The following is a 21,954-nucleotide window of genomic DNA, read 5'->3' as shown; positions in this document are numbered from 1 at the left end:
CAGATCTGTTCAAATTTAAACCCCATAAATTTAAACAGTGAAATTACGTGGCAAACTACAAAGGAAAAGCTGCCCACTCTCTATTCCACAGGCACAAGAGGAGAGTATTTCCAAAATACACATCTTGAAGGAGTGACTGATAGTCCATCTGTAATTTTAATTGCGTTTCTTTTACCAATCTGTTGTTGCCGGGGTCTTTTACAGAGGACAAATTGGAAAACCTTACGGTCCGTAGGCGAGTTAGGCTCGCTCTCCTCCGGGTGTCGCTGCAGAATTAATGCGCGCGGCTGGATTTGCAGATTGAATGGTTAATTGTGCAGGTTAAGTGCAAGGAGGAGCGGATGAATTGGACGATAGCAAGGAGGTGGTTGGCATTTTCTAAACAGTCGGCAGCCTCAATGCCTGACTTAACTGGGCGGTGGATACATTAAACTCTTGAGGCATTTAAGTGATCCCGACCTTGGGCCCACTGTATTCTGTAAAAGATGCTTTCCTTTTATATCTCCAGGCGAGCGGGGGTTGGAGCCGCAGCAACAGCCTCGAGAAGAGTGAGTAGCCCAGGCAGAAGGACGCTTTGTCCTCCACAGCCCGTCTCTTTTTCGTTAAGCAGTCACTACGGGAGGAGCTGCTGCCGGTGCCCTTCGGTGTATTGGCAAAGCCGAGGCAGAGGGCTGCGTTGTGCCCACCTAGCCACCTAGCAGCATGTCGCTCTCGGGAGGCAATTGCTCTACCAGCAACCTGAGTGAAATCGGAGAAAAGGAAGTTGGGCGGGAGGGCGCTGCCCCCAAACAAAATGGTATGACGTTCCTGGGCCACCAGGGGGTGAAGAGCAATCTGTGGCTTGGTAGGGGACGGCTCGCGTTTGTTTTTCTGCACAGATGTTCCCGTCATGATCAAAGTATCTGGAAAACTGTTTGCGTTCCCGGCGTGGCCCCAGCTCCACCCATAGTCAGCGCTTAATATCTATTCCACCTCGTTCTCCCCCTCCCCCACTAAATAGTTGGAAAGGAACAGCCACCTACTCCGGGTAGCTTCTCTGAAGCCAACAAAACTAAGGCGGGGCGGGTAAGTGGGGTTGAACCGATTTGCAACCATCCGTTGCAAAAGGTGGGCTTGGGAGTCGTGAGCAGGGTGGGGAGCAGGGCTGGATGATTGGTGTCGCTGTGTACTTGCGAGAGAAGCTGCTCGGGCCGGCTGTCGGGTTCCTTCCATGTCTACTGGGTGCAAAACACCATTCGCCAAAGGGCTGTGATTCGTGCCCCTGGTCCATTACGCTTAGATCTTGACGGGGTCTAGTGCAGCTGGCAGACCTCTGTTGCGGTGCAGTGATGTGAACTGGACAGCTGGGCTTAAGCTGGTTCATAAATATATTCCTGAAGAGTTCATTGTCCCCCGACTGTGATGTCGTTTATTAGTGGATAGAATTTGCAAAATAAAATTCTGTACAAGTGGAGACACCAGGAAATGTGGCGTTGGGTAAAGGTTAGCGCTTGTTTTACATCCATCTTGGAGGCAACTATTGTGGAGGGAAAAAGCCTTGCTTGATTTAAATTGATTTAAGCAGGCTCTTATCTACCTCTAGAGGATTGCTCCCCCGCTTTCCTGACATTAATTTAGAAGATAAGGCCTGAATTGCAAGGTAAACATGGCTAAAAGGCAGGCTTGTGGATAGTAACATTTTTTTTCTTAGTACGATTTAGCTCCATTGCTCAATCTGTACCACCTAGATGTAGGCATTGGTCCTACAAGTAACTTTCTCTTATAAGATGGATTTAGTCAGAAATAATTAGTTCAAAAACTAACAACAAACTGTAACTCACCCATCCGCTGCCTTTCATAAATAAATGATAAGAATATGTTCAATTATTCTGAAGTTATAATAAATTCATTAGTTATAGTGAAGAGAGCCAGTATGTATAGTGGTTGAAGATACTGGGCAAGAAACTCGGAGACGGTGAATTTTAGTCCTGCCTTAGGCTCAAAAAACAAACGAACAACTGGGTGACATTGGGTCCGTCACACTCAGCCCTAGAAAGAAGGCCATGGCAAACTAGTTCTGAAAACATTGCCAAGAAAACTGCATGGGCTTGTCCATTTGATTGCCAGGAGTTAAGACTGACATGCAGTGTATACTAAAAGCCAATTCAAACTGTATGGCTATCTGGTATGCTACTTTCATTTATTTTTATTTATTAATCAAATTTATATGGCTACCTATCTCACAAAAAGTGACTCTTTTGTGCCTCATGCTTGTTATTCAGTTTATCTCTTAATCTAATTGACATTCATAGAATTACAAGGAATGCTTTGCAGTCTGAGGAAAACTATACATATTTAAATTACTAAAATTAAAATATTTTTAATATTTGCATAATCCAAACAAAGAGCTTGGTTACAATAATTCAGTAGAGATAACTGATCTGGGCTGCAAAACCCAAAAAGCAAATGATCACTCAATAACATCACAGAGTTAGAGCTTTTTGTATATCTTTGTTAGTGACTACCTTGAGTTTTGCAACCCAGGTCTGGTAGTGCTTAATAATCTAATATTTAAACTTGTAGCCACTTTGGATGACTTCTTGTTCTAGCAAATTTATTAATTGAATTGTTGAAAGTTAATTATGCAGCAGTTACTTTTTACAGAACAGAATCCTGTGAGAGATCTTAGGTTAATTAAAAATATGTTTGTATGATGTTATCAATATGGGAGTATACCTAGGTATTTTTGACTAATGCATATTTTCAGAGATATATTTTCCAGGTTTGAGGCATAAATTTGGTTGACATTGCTCCAGCCCATTGGATATGTTTCATTCAATAACTGAGCACAGATTACAATGGTTTCTTCATTAGATGTAGAAGTTTCTCATAGTAGATAGTAAGGCTTCTTTTCTTATCTGCACATCCCAGGTTACCTGTAAGGAATAGATTGTTAAATTGAAGTCTGCTCCTCCATTCCACTTAGATTTGTTGCTTCTTCCAACAAATCCTTTAAAATCCTTTCCCTATCTAAGCACTGCTGCATTGCAACTCACAGGAATTTCTGCATATAGAATTCCTATAGCTGTGTTTGTAGGATACTGCCATAGTTCCTTGCCATAATTTACTCAGATAATACAATTTTCTGGATCTACACATAATTATGAAACATAAACTAACCATAAGAATTTGGTTTGCACAGCACACTAGATTGAAATGTAGCTTCTGTTTCAGTGTGTTGTGTAAAAATGTTACATTTGAACTTTAGGGCAATAGCTTACAGTCACAGTTAAAAGACAGATGATGTGATTTTGTCCATTACTCTTAAACAATGTGACCCAATATATTGGGAGGCCTCTGGCATGGTGGAGCTGCAGGATAATTCCCCCTCCACTGCTCCAATCCCATCTGCTTGCATCTCTGGCAAGTTATAAGCATTATTTCCCATTAAGTGAGGATAGGAATTTTCCTCTGGTACATATTTATATGAATGTTGAATTCAGTAGAGTTTACTTCAATTGGAGCCTAGAATTAGATTAACTAGGGCTCAAGTTAGTAAAGGAATCTCTGTAGTTTCATATTCATTGGGTTCAAACATGGACCTAAGGTAGTGTTTATTTGACCATGGTTTATTGAATAATCATCTGGTGGGGTTCACATAAGATGCTAAGCCATAAGGCAGTCTAAAATAATGGAGTATTTGGGCCATATGACAGTGTAGGAATGCTTAAAGCAGCCATCAACAAAATTTTGGGGTTCTGAAAACAGTCAGTGTATGGTTGCTAGGAAAACAGCAAATTATATTTTAGGAATTATGAGTGTGATGAAAAATGAAACTGACAGTATTTTAATGCCTCTATGCAGATCTGTGATGTAGGCACATTTGAAATGGTTTCTGGTCATCCCGGCTAAAGATTCAGAGGAAACCAAAAAGGCTATCAAATTGAGCATTTTCTTTGTGAAGAGCATCTACAGGGTCAAAAGAATACTAAGTTATCCAGGAAAGCTGTCAGGAAATTCAGAACATATAAAAGTATGTTTTGTTATATATCACAAAATTTTATAGGATTCATATGACATAGTGATGACCATAGCTTGAAAAGTAAAATTTCCTTTGAGTTGGGCTTGACTCCTGCTGACTTCATGGATTCATCCATACAATCATCATATAGGTGGCTTTAAAAGTGGATTTGATAAGTTGGCCTATTGGCTGTTAATCATTATGTGTTTATTCACTTATTTGAGTTATCTACTGTCTCAATCCAAGACTCTAGGATTTAGTACAGATACTAAAATTAAAACAGTTATAAAATGATGATGATGATGATGATGATGATGATGATATGGGTTGCATAGATTATAGACAGTGCCAGCATGTCTACAGAAAGAAAAGTTGGTCCAAAATTGAGTTTATAAAACTGATGCAGGCTTTTCTGCTCAAAATACAAGCAACTCGTTTGTTGATTACTGTATATTGCATCATCCATATTCATCAGACTTTATAAAGTATAAAAGGACAGGCATATATATAAAATTGATTGACAAAATGGAAAATAAAGAAAATTAACAAGGTTTCGGAAATACCCTTGTATAAAATTGTACACAAAGTCCTTGATGCTGGGGTTACTCTAAAATGCTAACTACTGGCAACTGCACAGACTGGGAAAATGATGGCAAAATAGAAACATTACTTTCTCAGTCACTGGAGAATAGACTTTAAAGGTAAGAGGAGTTCCTCTCTTCCTTGAAAAAGAATGGCAAAATAAAATACTTCAGTCTTGACTGTGCCTTCTAAGAGAGAATAGGTCCTGTGTCCCTACCAGTTCCAGGCCTTCTTGGGAAGTAATAAAACAGGAATAGCTTCCTTCTTTAAATCAGCTTTAAATTTTCTACTTTTAAATAGTTTCTGCTTTAAATCTCTCTGCTGCTGCACTGGCTTCATCTTCTGCTACAGAAATTGGTCAATACCAGTAGCTGCTGCCTCCTAAGTAGTTATCACAGGTGAAGCTGCATGGCCACTTGCACCCAGCATTCAGGGATACAGAATATACAAGCAGCATCCTCTGAGAGAAGCAGAATGGTGCCTTGTTGCAACAATCCATTAGTCTTATCTCTGGGGACTAGGAATAATCTACAGATTTGGCCAAATTTGTAACAAGTAATCTGAGGGAAGAAACCTTGGCTCAAACTGTAGGTCTCTGTACAGGAAGTGGTGAATAGGTTCGTCAGAAAGAATGGGTGATTACTTCATCATGTAACAATTCCAACTCAACCTTGCCAATGGGCAGTTAGTAAAGCATAGCTGATGAAACATAGCCCATAGGATTTTGGAATGACCTGAGGAATCTACTGTGTGATAAGATGAGAAAGAGAGAGATTAAAGAGATGCAAAAGAGAGATACAATATCTAATCATTTTATGACATTTTTAGAGCCTGTTTCCCTCCCCATAATCTGGTGTGATAGTTTCTACCTCTTTACAGTAGGCAAACTGTATAGATTTTTATAGATGAAAATAGAAGAGCAGGCAAGAGCAGTGAGACAGATTCTCCAAGTACCACTGATTGAAATCTCCCCAGGATGTTCCCTCTGAATGTGGGCAATCCCTAACAAGGCCAACAACAGATCCTCTGAGCACATCGACCTTGTGGTAATGTCATTCAGGAGTTTGCCTCTTGTCTGAAATGGAATAGTCAGGAGAAACTATGTCTACTACCAATCTTTCGTATCACAGATGGTTTGAGACAGATCCCTGTGCTGTTTTGTTGGGGAAATGGTCAAACATTCTACAAATTAAATCATCTGCTTCCCATCCCAGATCTGCTCTTAAGAGAACAGGGACAAAAGATACTATATGTGATGTCTTTTTGGAGGAGATCCCATTTGGCCTATTTTCACATATTTTTCACTGGTTTTCCCTGTAAGAAGTAGACATAACCCACCAAGACAGAGGCTGTTTCATTACCCGGACATGTATGAATGAAACAGAAGTAACACAGTATCATTTTGTGACCATGTACTACTTGCCTGGGCATTAGGTCCAAAATATACCTTTTATCCTCCAAACCTCTACTGAGTTTGAAAAAAGACTGAAATGTGAATCCTAGCCCTGAATCTATATTCAACAAAAGTAGAGATGAGCTCTGGTAATCAGGTGAATTATCTTACAGTAGAATTTAAGCAACCCACTGTGATACTGTAAATAAATAAATGTTGAGAACCAGTTTGATCTAGTGGTTGAAACTCAAGGCTAGAAACCAGGAGAGTGAGTTCTAGTGAGTTCTAGCCATGAAAGCTGGCTGGGTGACTTTGGGCCAGTCACTTTTTCTTAGCCCACAACGTCAGGCTCGGGCGACAAGCTGGTCGGTCAATTCCTGTTGCAACCAATGGATCAACATTCGGTTGATCCAAAAAAAGCAGACTCTGCATCTGTGGAAAAAACGCTGGGAAGGAAAAAAAAGTGTGATACAGTAAATACACATGCCAGAGGAAAGAAGTACTGAAATCCTATTGTACCAATAAGGAAGCATTTATGAGACACAGCCCAAGGCCACTCTTATAAAACTTTGCCCTGTCAGTGAAAGAAGAAATGTAGGAGTACTATTACACTCTGTGATGCAAAAACTGTAACCAAGAAGTATAATTTTAATAGATAATATTCAAATTTGCTTTGGCTTTTTTGCATGGAATTACATTTCAGTTCTAAAAGCAATGACTTTAAGGTCCTTTCCCCACTATTGAGTTAAAAGTGCTACCCATACAACTTTGAGTAGGAATAAAACCATGCCAGCATGAAATAACTTTCCCAACTGCCACTCCCTTTTCTGCCTGTTTTGCATCTGTACAAAATCACTTCTGAATGTTGTCCTGTGTTTCAAATGTGCCACTCATTACAGGCAAAGAAGTCAATGTCTCTCATTTTGCTGCTATTTCTTATCAGCATGTCACAAGCCGGGGGGGAGGGGGAACATCCATCTAACAGGCACTATAGCAGGAATACAGTAGGTCTCACTTCTGAAATCAGTGTGGGCCTCTTAAGAGTGGTTTGTTTTCTCTTCTGCACTCTGTTTGGGCATCTTCCAAGTTAAAATAATGTCAGAAAAAGAAACATTTGGGAAAAAATGCCAGGATAGAAATATCTCCAGAAAGGAAAGTGGCAGACCATCCCATAATTTTGAAACTAGCCAGGCTCTGCAGAATTGGAGAACTGAGTTAAAACTGATCAGCTGCTGGGCAACTACCTCTGTTCATGGTTATGGCAGAGGGCAGTGATTGAAATTAATAAATGCAGAGAAGTTTGTTAGAAGCCTGGAAGGAAGTTGATGTCAAAAATAGGAAATATGGTGATGTGCAGAGATGACCGGTATGAAGAAAACTCCAGGGGTGGAGTGCTGATAGACCAAAAGCTGGAAGAGAAAAGGCTGAAATGGATGCTAGCTAGTAACCAGAGAAGAGGAGATGTTCCAACATCACACAACAAAAACAATTCTCTGATCAAACTGTCTATTGGTCACCTGACTTTGCCTCCAAGATAATAGATGGTGAAGTGTTAATATCAATAATTAAATCTATCTGTATACACACACATATAAATATATTTACATATCTTGATTCTGTCCTTGGACAATGTTGAAATAAGGGAGAAAGTACTACTTTTATACTAATTCAGCTAACTGTAACTTAATACTATACTTGTCTCTCTCACAGGCTGGTGATGAAACAAAGGCAATATCATGGCGAAATTGTAAAAATTGGTTTTGTCAATTTTGTCAACAAGTGTGCCCAGTTATGTTGCAAGTGGGAATAGGTTCTAAATTCCTGTAAGCTGTTATACCCGTATTTGTCATCTTGATAGGATTCTTTTTTTTAAAGACAACTGACGCATAGCTTCTTGCACCATTCGCACCACTGTCAGTCAAATCTACATTGATGTTGTCCCACTTAGATAATTAGGAATTAATTACTTCTGAAGATGTCTGAAATTTATGCTTGCATGTGACTTACATATGCAATTTCTACTTAAGCTTTAGAACAGTTAACGCAAAAAGTTTGAAATGTAGTTTTCAATGCATTGGGATTATGTTTGATTATAGAAAACTTTGTGAGTTTTTTGTTATACTAGAATTGCCTTTAATTTTTCATGTGTCTAAAACATCAATAAATACTGTCAGTTATTCTGAAGATCTTTGTTCTTTACCCTTAGAATAAAAACACAGAAGTATCTTTTGACCTAAGGTTGTATTGCAAAGAGAATGCAGTTGGAAGGCTGTGCAGTATTTGGATATAAATCTTAAAAGGTGTGTTGTTTTCAATTGGACATCTTTTAAAAAGCAGTTATGTAGTTGTGTTTCTATAGCTGTTCAAACATGCAGAATCTCAAGTAGTTTGTCAGTTAAAAATGTAGTAAACGGAAAGTCCACATGTTTAACAACTAAGTTTTATGCATGTTTCTTCAAGCATATTCATCTCAGTACTACATGCTCTAAGGTGTGTGTGTGTGTGTAGAATTTCCAATGCTCTTCAGAATTGTTAAGGCATTCAGGAGCACTCTCAGATTTTAACTGTATTTATAAATAAGCAAAGCACTCTGATATTGTGGTGTTTGCTATAACCTCATTGCATGCACATTTTTCTACTGAGAATTCTTGCTGAATTGAGGCTATTAGTCTCAAACATGCTTACCAAAATGTAAATTCCATTGAATTTGGTGGGATTTACTTCGTACAAACATGCATTGGATTGGATTGTAGGAATTTAGTTTGAAGGCAAAGAGGTGAGAGGAGTTGTAATTCATTTGAAGCTATTAGGTTTTAACAGGAACAAATTCTCTCTTGCTACACAGGAATCTAAACTTCTTGTGCCTCATATTCTGTGGATCATTAGGAGAAATATATACAAAACAAGATACTAATTGGTAAGTGGCCTTCATAAACCCTTATAGAGATAATTGTGGTTACACTTTTTTTCTTTCAGAAGAGTATCTGGCACACCTAGCTCTGTCATTAAAACAGAATACTCTTGCATATGCAAGTCTTTGTTTGGCAGTTATAAATCATAATGAAAAGAAAGTTACATGCCTAGCTAGTCAATTAGGCTTGAGCATGCTTGAGTTAGTAAAGTGAATAATAGCTAAAAATCTGTATTGGAAAAATACAGAATGTGGCTTGAGCAGAATGTTTAGGTACTCAGCTTTTCTGTGTGTCTTATTAGAATATTGGATGCTGATCACATGGTTCTTGTATAGAATATAAGTGTATGATACAGTTTTGTTCAAAATGTGGAACAAATTCAGCCAAATTTAAGCCTATATTCAACTGTTGTCAATGGAGATTTAGATATTTGAGTATTGCTTCTTTTTCATATGTTGTCTTCTCTTTGCTGGTTTCTAAATATCTGACAATTTTGTTTTGTGCTAATTCATGGATTGTAATGGACCAAGCCTGGGCTGGGGAATGAGTGCAGTTGTTCTGAGGTCATACAATGAAAGGTCCCAATCCAAAGTGTGGTTGAATATTGTAAATGATCACATAGCTTTCATTTAAGGTAGTAAAGATTTAAATATAGTATTGTGTGGTTAGAATATAATCTGAAGTTGTTATGATTTGTTTTATTTTAATTTATTAGTCATTTGATTTAAATGGACAGGGGAAAAATAGTGGAATAAAAGTTTGTATTGAGATTGGATGCTGCGAAAAGAAAGAGGACTGACATGAAGATTCCACCCCCAGGTAGGTCTCACAAGAGTCTTAGAAGCCCTCAGTGTAATCATGACCCAGCTAGGTGACAACCCCATAGCTGACCTTGGGTTAGATCTGGTTATTACTTGGATGAGATATCACCACGAAATTCCAGGACTCTAGGGTAGGCTCTAAAGTTGGAAAAACATCCTGGAAGAAGGCAGTGGCAAGTCACTTCTATCCTGTTGCCAATAAAATTGCATGGACATATCCATGAAGTCATCAAAATTGAGCTTTATTCAAAGGAGACTTTATTTTACATGCTACTCTGTTCACTTTGCATGTGAGAAAAGAAGGTTTAAAGAGTCAGTTCATGGTTTGTTCTGTAAGTTTCCATTTTGTTTGCCAGAATATGAAATTAAGATCTCATTAATTACTGTAGATTTTAAATATGTTGATGAAGGTTCTCAGTCATCCAGGTGGAATTATCTGGAGGCTGAGTCATGGCAACTGGACTTCTTTTCTTTTAGTTTGATATGTTTCACTGCTTGTCCAAGCAGCTTCTTCAGTCTAAAAAGTTGGTTTCGGGGGGGGGACCCCATAAAAGTCTTCCAGGGTGGCTGAGTTTCTCACTGACATGATGGGCTTGTTGAAGGGACAATAGGAGATGAGATTAGTAGAGTCTTTGTGTATGTGGATGTCTTACTCCTAATCCCTTGCTCATCCCCAAGTGGGTCGTTAAGTGCTGCCTCCCTGGTGAACTTGTGAAGTGGTCTTAATCTTCCTAGAGACTGATGAAAGAGCAACATGAAAAATGGGAGACAAGTTGTGTCTGAGGCCTCCACCTCTGTTGAGGGAAGGATTTTCCACTTTGGCATAAATGGATTCCTTCTCTCTCAAACCACCTATTTTCTCTGTCCAAAATGTGAACATTATTATTACTAATCACATCTCCTATTGTCCCTTCAACAAGCCCATCATGTTAGTGAGAAACGCAGCCACCCTGGAAGACTTTTATGGGGTCCCCCCAACCAACTTTTTAGACTGAAGAAGCTGCTTGGGCAAGCAGCGAAACGTATCAAACCAAAAGAAAAGAAGTCCAGTTGCCATGACTCAACCTCCAGATTGTAGATTTTAAACCAACCTTAGTTTATACAACCTAGTTGTCCAAGTTAACTGTGGTCTAAAATTAACGAGAAATGGAAATATTAAAATAATGTTTCTTTATGCATTAATAGCAATAAATTATGATGTGTTTACATCTGTAAGCAACTATGAAAATACTGTATTCAAATTAAGTGAAATTACAGAAAGCTGCAGCACAATTGGGGATTTTGTTTCTTTTTTAAAATGTTGAAAAACATGTTAAGAGCAATCAATTAAGAATGTGTTTTTAAATAGATATATATAATAATATGCCTGTAAAAGAAGAGGAATTGCTTTTAATTATTTTACAGTAGAGAATAGTACAATGTTGGTGGAAATGAATATTGGAATAAGATTCTAGCTTTGGGTTTTTTTAAGATTAATTACAGACTGAAAAGAGAGGATTCTTTTAAAACAGGAATACAAGAAATAGTTCATCATTTGAGACATTGTGGGGGAGAGCCTTGTTAGTCTGTATTGACAAAAAATCAGGAGTCTGGTAACACCTTTTCTGACTAACCAATTTTTATTTAAAGGCATATGCTTTCATGAACCACAGCTCACTTCATCAGATGCATAGTATGGCTAGACTGATGTACGATTTAAATTGAGATGGTAGGGAGGGGAAGACAAGTTGGTTATACATCCACAAGTTACATGGGAGACAGATTACAAGTACCTTATCAACTAACAATTGTAATATGTTAAAATTGGAGATTCCAATTAAGATTAGAAATGTATTTTTGGAAGTATTGAGAAAATATAGGATACTATTTTATTTGGCCTGTTGACCTAATTAAACAGTCTGTGTTCGTAGCTTAATGCCAGCAATAAGGTCTGTATGGTTTCTCTAGCATTATTACACCCTGCCTCTCAATAAAAAGTTTTTAATAACAATAAAAATGAGTTTTGACATCATTACATTGGTTAATGTTTGCTATTCCCTTGCCAGCTCTGAAAGTGCTGAAAACTACCATGTGATAGGCATAATGTGTATTTTTACTGTGTGGATAATGATTAAATAATTTCTTTCATAATCAAAATGATTTAGGGAACTGCAGACATGTCAGAAGATATTTGCAGTGACTTATATCTGTGTGAGGCTTCTATCCTCATGGCTGACTGAAATAGTATTTTTTCTGTGGCATAGGACGAACTTTATTTGTGCCAAAGTTTGTTTAGAAGTTATGTATTATCCTGCATAGTGGGCATTGCAAATAATGTTAGGTAACAGGTGTTTTTAAAAGATAGAGTTAGCCATTGTAATGCACTGGCTCCTCAAAATGACTGTGAAAATCACCAGAAGATTTTAGGGACTTACACTGAATGAAAGTAGTTACCAAACAGACAAACAAATAAATCTTTTGGGGGAGACCATGACTACAAAATGATGTTTATACAGTGTTAATTAGAAAATTATGAATGTGTGTTTATAGGGCAAATTTTAGAGAAAGCCTCCAAATAATAAAGCTATTGGAATGCATAAAACTGGGTCAGGTACTGATAGAGCTGTGCAGCAATCTGATTTTGAAGGAAAAAAGTGTTTACCACATGTGCAGTTGCATCTGGACCACCTCTTGTCCCTTTCCCTAAATCAAATATGCTTTTCCTTGCCTTCCATGCAAATCTGGGAGAAGACACAACTTCTTTAAAGGTTTTAAGGTTTTAGTTCCCATCTTGTTGGGAGCTTGATTATTAAATAGGCTGGCTAATGCTAATGGGAGTTGGAAATCCAACATCCAACAGATATTTCATCTTGATTTATTTACTTAAAGTATTTTCTCTCCCTCTTTGGTTCCCTCATAAGAATCATCATGGGGATCAACAGTCTACCCTGAATGGCTATAGGAATGCATTTGATTGACACCAAGTGTCCTACAGTTCCCTCAGGGGAAAATAGAAGTAGCTTGTCAGGTCACCTAAGAATCTAATATGTTTTTGTCTTTTCTGATTTTCATCCTGTACAGTCTTCTGACAGACATAATTTTCTTTCTAATTGTCATAGAGATGCATTGGAATACATACAAGTATTATATAGTTGACAGCAGGGAATACTTTATGAATATACATATTATGTGCTTTACTACTATTAATTTCATGTTCTTAAAGCATTCCCTTTTCACTGAACTGTAGCAACAATTTGGGATATGATGGGATGCTCCATAACTGATAAAGGATGTACCTGTGAGCCCCAGTGTAAAAATTATGTCATGTGTTTTTTATCCAACCCATCATTTTCTTAGTAGTTTCATATATCAGTAATTTCAGAATGGTCACAAGTAGGTAGTTTGATTAAATTTATTTATTTTTCTTGGCTTACATACTGGATTCCATGTGTCTGAGTAAAACTAGCTGAGATAATGAACTATTAAGAAATCATAAACACAGAGTTGCTTATCATAATGATTTTTCTTACAGGACCAAAACATAATTTTTGACTCTTCAAAATGAATCAGTGCTTTGATATGGTCAATTGGTGACCTTTTTATTATACGCCATCATAGCAGCACTGATGGATACAGTACTCAAAGTAGTGTAGTGAATGCTCAGACCATCAGAACCTAACTGATAAATACAACAGGATCAGAATATAATTAATAAATGCCACAAAAAGCTTACACTTTTTGGTATTTGTGAGATACACCTAAGTCAATCCTTACTTTTCCTGTAAACAGGTTATATCAATATACAGTGTTTTCAATTTCAATATGCAGTTTTCTTGAGGAAAACCCCTCAAAGCATATGAATTATTTCTGAATCTGCATGGTTCATAATTAACTGAATTAGATACAGTGATGGCTTTTTGTTGGATCATCTCCTTTGCTTAATTTCTGCTGCAACATACATGGCAATAGCTATTTATATCTAATGTTATTCTTGAGCTCTCCTGATTCAAGCACTCTGAATTTTCAAATATCAGCTGTCGTAGTTACAGATAAAAGGTATGTGCCAGGTAGTACAGAAAAAAGTGCAGTGGAGGAGAAACCTGTACATTCACAGGAAAGTATTTTCTTAGTTCCATAATAATAGAATTACACACACCTTCTCTCTCTCTCTCTCTCTCAAATATTAATTGAGAATGCATGGAGACAAAAAAATAGAAGCATATACATTTTCTTGGGTGATTAAAGTGTTCATTCATTCAGTTTAATAAGACTGGGAGAAAGAGATACATCCTTGCAGATTTTCTAAAAGTGGAGAGAGTGGAAGCCAAACTCAGCTCTCAAGGGAAGGCTCTCTCCTCCATATCAGATACGTGAGTCTCTGATAGAGAGAGCATCCGGTCTCTCTTTCAGATCTGAGCCAGGCACATTTATAACAGGAAAGACACACACTCTGAGAATGGTATCCAAAGTCATTTAAAGTTCTAAAAGTTAATCCCTTCATCTTAAATTGTACCTGATAAATAGTTGGCAACCAGCAAGATTTACAGTAAGGCACTGTATGAGTCTTGTACCTAGCATTGGTTAATAACCTAGCTGCTGCATTTTGCACCAATTATAATTTCTAGACATTTTTCAAGAGTAGTCCTACATAAAGGTCATTACAGTAGTCAAGATGGGATGTAACCTACCATATAACTCACCAAATCTGATTGTTTAGGAGCAATCATAGCTGCTTTAGTAGTCATAATTGTTCACACCCAATTACATTCCTTGCAATCCAATGGCAGCTAAAGATCAAGAAGCACTTCTAGACTTTAGCCCTACTGTTTCAGTACAAGAACCACCCTATCCAAAGGAGTCTGAAACTCCATTCCCAAGAGTAGTTTATTTCTGCTAACAGCACCTCCATCTTACTTGCATTTAATTCTAGCTTGGTCTCCCTTGTCCAGCTCATTATCAAAGTTAGGTATCATTCCTTGGAATTGGATAATAAGCAGTAGAAATAACTCTCCTCAGCATACTGGTAGTGCCCTACCCCAAATCTCCAGATGAGCTTTCCCAGTAGTTTTATATGGATATTGAGCACCATGGAACACAAGGCAGAGCCCTGAGGGACACCAGAAGACTATATATAGGTTTTGAAAAATAATTCTTTGCTCTATGTTCTGGACCTAATCTGACAACAAAGATGAAAATCATTGCAAAACAGTCCTTCCCAAACCCAATCCTACCAGATGATTTAGAAGGATATAGTAAAAGTAATTTCATTCTATGAAATATGAAGCCAGAATGTTGTTTAGAATTTAAATACATTTATTTACTAATAGTTTAAGGTTACCTGTTGCTTTCAACTTCCTGCCTGTCTGACCAGATCACTAAATGAGCCTCCAGTGATACTAATGACATGCAGTAACCAAAGCTAATAGCACCTATAGGTTTAGTATTAGCTAGCCTCTCAACTAGCTTTTCCCAGGGTGCAAATTCTTAGATTTGGAATCAGAATGAATTTGAGAGGCACTAGGTTAGAGAAGATTGTCATGGATTATTTGCTGCCCTGCTTTTAGATTTTTTGAAGAAGTAGGGATTAACAAGGTCTTTATCTCTTTTTGGAGGGAAGTATTAAATAACAAGAGAGAGAGAGAGCTTGTCAACTTTTTTGGAATCTCATAGTACATTCCATTGTTGCTGACAGACTTGAGTGCTAAGTATATTCTTGAAAAAATATTAAGCCTAGTTCAAAGCCTTTAGTAAGGTTTAAAGACCTGGCTGTTCCTCCAGACGTTTGGGCCAGGAGGTTGAGCAAGCTCTGTTGGTTGATTGATTTGTAGTGTTCTTTTCTGTAATTGGAATGATTTCTGAGATCTCAGACACTTGTTATTTGGTTTGCTGATTTTTCTTGTTGGTTTTAATCCTTGTATACCATGCAAAGTCATTTCCATGAGATGGGTGACTATATAAATTGAATGAATGAGGAATGAATGAAATTGGAACTCTTGATAACATGCATTGCATAATTTGACTTCATCAAGTTCCTGAAGGTACTTTAGGTGCTAAACAGTTCCATTCTGCTCTCTTTAAACTGAAATATAATACTTAGAACTTTATTTAGATTCAAAAAGGAGCTGATGCTCTACCATTTGGAGGAGGTCTATAGGTGTACAAGGTAATATCAGCCACAGTTTGATTTGCTACAGCTATTTGTTCTAGAAAATCAGTCAGTTATTGTAAGTGCAACTTAATTGGTAATATTGTTTAGAAGAACCATATCTTCAATAAACATAGGTAAGGTAATCTTGAAAATACAGGAAAATGTTTGCAGCCCTGCCCAAAATACTAAGGCTGTTACTTCTCAGTTTAAAAGTCTATGTTATCAGTGGTAGGTAGTTGGTGGGGGAGGGGCTTTTCACTTCTTTACCTGTGATTGGTCTATGTGCTACATGGTCATAAGGGTTTTATGAGCTAGAATAATACCACATTTCTATATATAGTATAAAGTAATCTTGATGAATCTGAACAATATTGCAGTGAGTATCAGTATTAATTGCTGGTTAGGGCCCAGCTGAGTATGGGTTTCATTTTTTAATACTTATGTGTTGACACTTCAAAATATGCAGAACAGGTTTCCATATGCTCCACAAAGTATCATAGTGTTTTAAACAACATTGTGTCTTCATGAGCATTTTAACATAAACCATTCTGCTTCCAATATCTTGTCCACTGTTGGGTAGACTATTTTTAGATTCAAGGTCTACTTCCATAGTGCAATGAATTGCTGCTGCAAGGCTGCCAGTATTAAAGGAAATCCACATCTTCTGCTACATCTCGTAAAAGATCAGCGTGGGTCAACGTAAGCTTTTTAAATAATTAAGGAGTGAAGGGGTGAGGCAGAACAGTAGGCTGAGAGGCAGTTTTCCAGAAGAGTTTTCAAATGCTTTCCTGAGATTTTACAAAAAGAAGGACGTTGTATTCAAAAATTGCTAACATGAGTTGGAATGTACTTTCATGCACCCATAATTTCTTTTTTCCTATGTTTGTAGCTGCTGTAATACTTTGCCAACAGCCTATTGACTTTTCTTAAGGAGTAGTTAACTAGTGGCTATTAATACTGTTAATTGAACATAACAGTCAATGGTTGCTGAGTTATGAATTTTATTTATCTTTAAACAATCTAGAATCCCAGTAATGTCCAGAAGCCCACACTCTTGATTCTCTTCTTTATCTTACTATGAGTTTGAAAGTTTGATAAATAAATGTGAGTTAGTGAACTTTCTTCTATGTAATCCTGAATGTGGGAGTGCTGTGTGTCTATCCTAGATGAGGTCATGCATATTAGTATGCTGCAGCTACTTTTTTGAGTATCCAATATTGAATATACAAAACCGATTCTAGCTGTAAGGTGATACCATTGGTAAGGTCATTATTTCAAGCCCAGTTCATTATAAATAGGACGAAGGTGGGATTGGGAGTACTTATGGTAGTTAAGATGCTGAGAAGAATTCAGTTGAGAGCCTAGATACTTGATGAAAATTATGAAACAACTAGTTCCATTTAGGGCTGAAACAGAAACAAACTCCCAAGATTTCCTTCATACTAGCACGTTTTTTTTTATAAATCTGCTTTTATATGTGCCGAACACAAAAATAAATTGAAGAAGTAACATTCTAAACCCTGCAATGTAATTTTTTTACCCACAGATATTGGGAGAAGTGCATACTCTCATCTCTGCTTGCAAGAAAGTGACATTCTGTACCCTTCTAAAGGACAATACATCAAGGCTGACTGTGCAGCTAAATTGAACAGCAGTCGTACCATGGGATGTATAAAATCCAAAAGCCCCTTCCCACATACAATTCTAGACGATGGAAGCAGGGAAGTCGGCAAATACGATAGTGGATGTAACCTAGAAAAATCTTCCCTTATTCAGGCAAACTCTGGGATGTCATCTTCAACAAACACTGCAGTGCTGGACTTTGCTCACCGTCTTTCCCTTGAGATTCTGGATCAAGCTGTGAAGCAATGGGCAATGAATGAAAGCAAATACAGTGACATCCCGTTCATAGAAAGCGATGAGCCATGAATTGCAGGGCTTGGCTTCCCAACATGCCTGTGAGGCATCTCATGTTTTGGTGCTAGCACAAATAAAGCAACATTCATATGATAGCAGTTGTGATTTTAAAAGTCATCATACACACAGCTAATCTTGACTGAGGTAAAATCTTGCCTTTAGTTGTAATAGAACCACAATAACATCAAATGGTTCTAGGGGTAGTGAGTAATTCAGTATTCCGGTAAGTCCCATTTCAATATCTACAGGAGCATAACAATGGACCCGAGCAAAATATAGGTACCCTTAAAAAACAAAAGCAACCCTTCCCCAACCAAATAGGCATGGGGAAGGGGGAGGAAGGAATGTTTGGACCAGGGTTTCAGAATAAGGTTTTAGCTATATAATTACTATTGAGCTAAAATATCCTGAAAAAAAGGAGAAATATTGGTGCTTAATTTTACTTTTGACATAAAGGGGATTTAGTTACTTAGCATGAGTCTCAACCATACCAGGGCTCTATATCACTATCAAAGCTTTCTTTCCAAAGGCATTTCTGACAATCTTGTTGAAGTGAGACTAGTTATTTTACAATTTTACTCAGTTGAGCATACTAAATTCAGGCCAAGACGTGCACATGCAGTTTATACAATAGAACATACAAAAAAACATACATGTTTAATAGTTGGAAGAAAAAAAATCATTTAAATTACAATGACTTTGCAAGTTATTACATATTACTAGCAAAGTAATCAATATGAAAGTGTAAGAAAGAACACTGTTTAGCTTAGCATCAAGGGAAATTGGGAAGAGCAGCCCAAATTTTAAGGTGCTATTATCAGTAGGAAGAGTAGGCAGAGTATAAGGCAAAAGTGCAATACAGAATGAGAGTAGTAACTTGTGTATATGGAGAAAGGTGACTACTGAAAATGTGGGAGTGTGTTCATAATATATTAATATTAAATTCCAAGAAAGCACAACCATCATGCTCTTAGCTATTCAGGCAACATAATTAACTCTTAAAAAGGAGATTATAATAGCATGAACTGCTTAAACTAAGCTGTATTTTAATTTCTCTAAATAAATACAACACCATTTCTAGAGTATATTTTCAGTACAGAATCAAAAGAAGGAGCAAGGCAGTATTATCCCCAGGAGAGGGCTATCATTTTGTTTTGGTATATCTCATTATTGCAAAAAAAAGTAAGCCCTAATAGATGGAAATTATCTATTTCAGATGCTCTATAGTGTAGTTCCCTTTGGAGCAGAATGTTTCATAGCAGTTCTTTCTTCAGTAATATTTGACAAGCACATGCCAAATTGGAAATTGTTCTGGCAAGTAACAGAAAGTAATTTGACTTCTCCAGAGCCAGAACTCCCTCATTCCTAATAAATATACATATGCATATATTCTACATAGTATCGTTTCATTAGTGGACACGGCCCAAATACAATTGTACATTGAATGTCAGGCTGACTCAGTATTAGATTTTGTCAAAGCTGTACTATAGTGTTACATAAATGTATTATCACAAGTGGTCTGATTATGATTATGCCATAAAGTTGTTGTCGGCTCTTAGCAACTACATAGATAGATTTTATCCATGGTGATCTGTCCCTACAGGAATTAACAAGATACTTAAAAAAAAAAAAGAGTTAACAACTGGGCAAATAATAATGATATTAACTGAGCGATTGTACATGATACAGCCAGGGCCTGCCCAGTAATCTCCTCATTTCCCTCTTCCTGCTCTTGAAGAGGTAAGAGCCAGCAGTTTCCACAGGATCTCCAAGATTGGATCTCTTTCCATAGGCTTAGTAGGTTAAATCCAATCTGTCCCTTATTCCTTCAACAACAGTAGCTATATTTTAAATCACTGTTTGCAGTATGACTGTCATTTAGGTAACAGTTTAAGGAAGGAAGTTCCACCCCTAAACTACCATGTAGTTGTTTCTAGCATATGCATTCTTCCTTCTCATCAGCTAATTGCTTGCAGATGTGTTTGAATAAAGAAAAAAACCTTATACCTTTACACCTTTATCTGGAACTCAGATATGCATGAGAGCCCTAAAAAGCTTGGGCTCTTAAATATTCATATAAGAATTACCAATCTGTGAAGTAAAATTGGCATGTTTAGACATACCAAGTCCATTCAAGTATGAAGATTGTGAGATTTTCTTTTGTTTTAGATATGAATGTTGACTCTGACACCTGCCAGAAGACCTTTACATTTCAGTCTCAAAACTGGCTGCAAATGTGTAGAAATTTGCTTCCAAACAGAATGGCTCCTTGGCAAAACCTTTTAAAACTTAAGAACCAATCAAATGTAGTACATCTACTAAAAGTTCTCAGAGTGCCATTTCACCCATGCTGTGAAATATGTGAATGGTTTGGGTGAAATGAGGAATGTCCATGGTTCTGCTTTCAGATGTTTGAAGAAAAAGTACAACACAATGCTTGGACTAACCCTTATCTGTCATTTCCTAGTGCTTAAGCCAAAAAGGACATTTTTTCTTTGAAGCTGGGAAATGGCTGAAAAAGCCAAGGCAAAGCAAGTTATGCTAACAAGATAATTATCTCTTTAGTGGACCATTTCATTTTTTTTTTTTTTTTACCTCCAGAAGAAAGGAAAAAATAGAGTCCTGCTTTCTCTAGTCCAGCACATGAAGAAATGGACAAGTGTGGTGAATATCCCAGCAAGCAATAGAAACATTCACAGCAATCCTTGCATGAGGATTACACATTTATGAATTTCCCCCCTACTCACTGAGCTAGGACGAATTCCCTTCTATTTCTTAAAATCTTGATTTGAAAGGCTGCAGGTAATTGTTACTGCTCTGTGGTGTTCTGTTGTGTCATTGTACCTTGTTACTTCTTCATGGTTACTGAACACATTTCAAAGATTTCCCAGTTCCATTTGTTTTTTCAGAAAAATCTAAATTCTAACATTATTACATCATCTATTGCCATGGAAACTTGCAAAGAATGGTGATATGACCTATCTATTCATGAAAAGCATATTAAGGAAGCCAGAACAGAGATTTATACACAGTTGTGATATATACATTTTTACTGACTAATCACTAGTTATCTAAAAACAATAGAATAGAACATGATCACATGAAAGAATCAGAACGGAAGAATATTAAAACACTAATAAAATGTAATTCTTGAATAGGATTGTGCAGTGAAATAATATGGGCCTGTCTGGTCTATGTGCATATACCCACAATTTGTGTCTGTGTATTACAGCCCTCCATCTCTAGGGATTATTTGCATAATAGTGGGACAGTATTGCTCTACCTACAATATATTTGCAAAGCCTCATCTATCATCGATCGATGACTCTTGGTTCCCAAAATGTGCACTGTTTAGTCATAAGCATGAGACCACTTGTCTACCCTGATCCATATAGTTTGGGTGAATTATTTTTTGCTGTAGCTGTATTTTATATTACAGATATTTAGAACAAAACCACTTTCTACTTGAATAGCCATCATCCTGGTTACAGTTCTTTATCTTTCTAGGATTTCCTTCTAGATAAGAATCCTAGATTATCTAGACCTGTTTATTTGGATTTCAGGCTGGGATTCAATACGGAGATAGCCCTGGTCACACTTGTAGATGACCTGTGGCAGAACCAGGATGGTAGTGTTAAATTCCCAAAGTTTAACAATCGGTTCTTGCAAGCTGATATGAGCAACTGGGAGGAACCGTCTCCAACTCAATTCTAGCAAGACCAAGTGCAACCTAGATCTGGGGATATTCCATCTTTAACTTTGGACAGATAGGGTGGCACTTCCCAATTCAAGCATGATGTACAATCTGGGAGTCTGCACTCATAGCTCCTGCTCAATGAGCAGGTAGCAGCTGTGGCCAGGAAGGCCTTTCCACAGCTTCATCTGGTGTGCAGTTGTGTCATTTCCTAGATTGGGAAGCCCTTCAGGTGGTCATTCATGCTCTAGTCACCTGACAGCTCAATTACTGCAACATGTTCTACATGTGGGTACTCTCGAAGACCACTTGGAAGCTTAACTGGTCGGGAATCAGTGTGAACAGTGAGCGGAACAGGTTGCCAGTTTGCTTTTCAAGGTGCTGTGTATGATCTATAAAGCCCCACATGGCATAGGTCCTGGCTATTTGAGGGACTGCCTATTTCCTGTGATGTTGGCCTAGCTGGCTTGATCCAACAGGGTTGGTGCTCTCCAGGTTCCTTCAATTA

At 37.5% G+C, this 21,954-nt stretch overlaps 1 protein-coding gene across 5 annotated transcripts; it reads left to right on the top strand.

Moving 5' to 3' along the window:
• Positions 1-415: 415 nt before the first annotated feature.
• AKAP19 (A-kinase anchoring protein 19) lies at positions 416-17,847 on the top strand. 5 transcript variants are annotated; one of them, XM_088135712.1, is made up of 5 exons: positions 928-1,065; positions 3,844-4,012; positions 8,182-8,275; positions 8,821-8,892; positions 17,382-17,847. In XM_088135712.1, exon 5 carries the CDS (start codon positions 17,498-17,500, stop codon positions 17,762-17,764), a length of 267 nt encoding a protein of 88 aa, XP_087991838.1. In that variant the 5' UTR covers positions 928-1,065; positions 3,844-4,012; positions 8,182-8,275; positions 8,821-8,892; positions 17,382-17,497; the 3' UTR covers positions 17,765-17,847. The 5 variants fall into 5 exon arrangements, with proteins under 5 accessions (XP_087991839.1, XP_087991841.1, XP_087991838.1 ...); XM_088135713.1 differs by lacking the exons at positions 928-1,065; positions 3,844-4,012 and adding an exon at positions 416-548; XM_088135711.1 differs by lacking the exon at positions 3,844-4,012.
• The last annotated feature ends 4,107 nt before the right edge of the window (positions 17,848-21,954 follow it).

Source organism: Python bivittatus, unplaced genomic scaffold (genome assembly GCF_059951505.1).
Source record: "Python bivittatus isolate LINGU-HERP-01145 unplaced genomic scaffold, Pbiv_v1 ctg000200_np1212, whole genome shotgun sequence".
Lineage (NCBI taxonomy): Eukaryota > Metazoa > Chordata > Lepidosauria > Squamata > Pythonidae > Python > Python bivittatus.
This window is presented reverse-complemented; position numbering and strand designations above follow the sequence as displayed.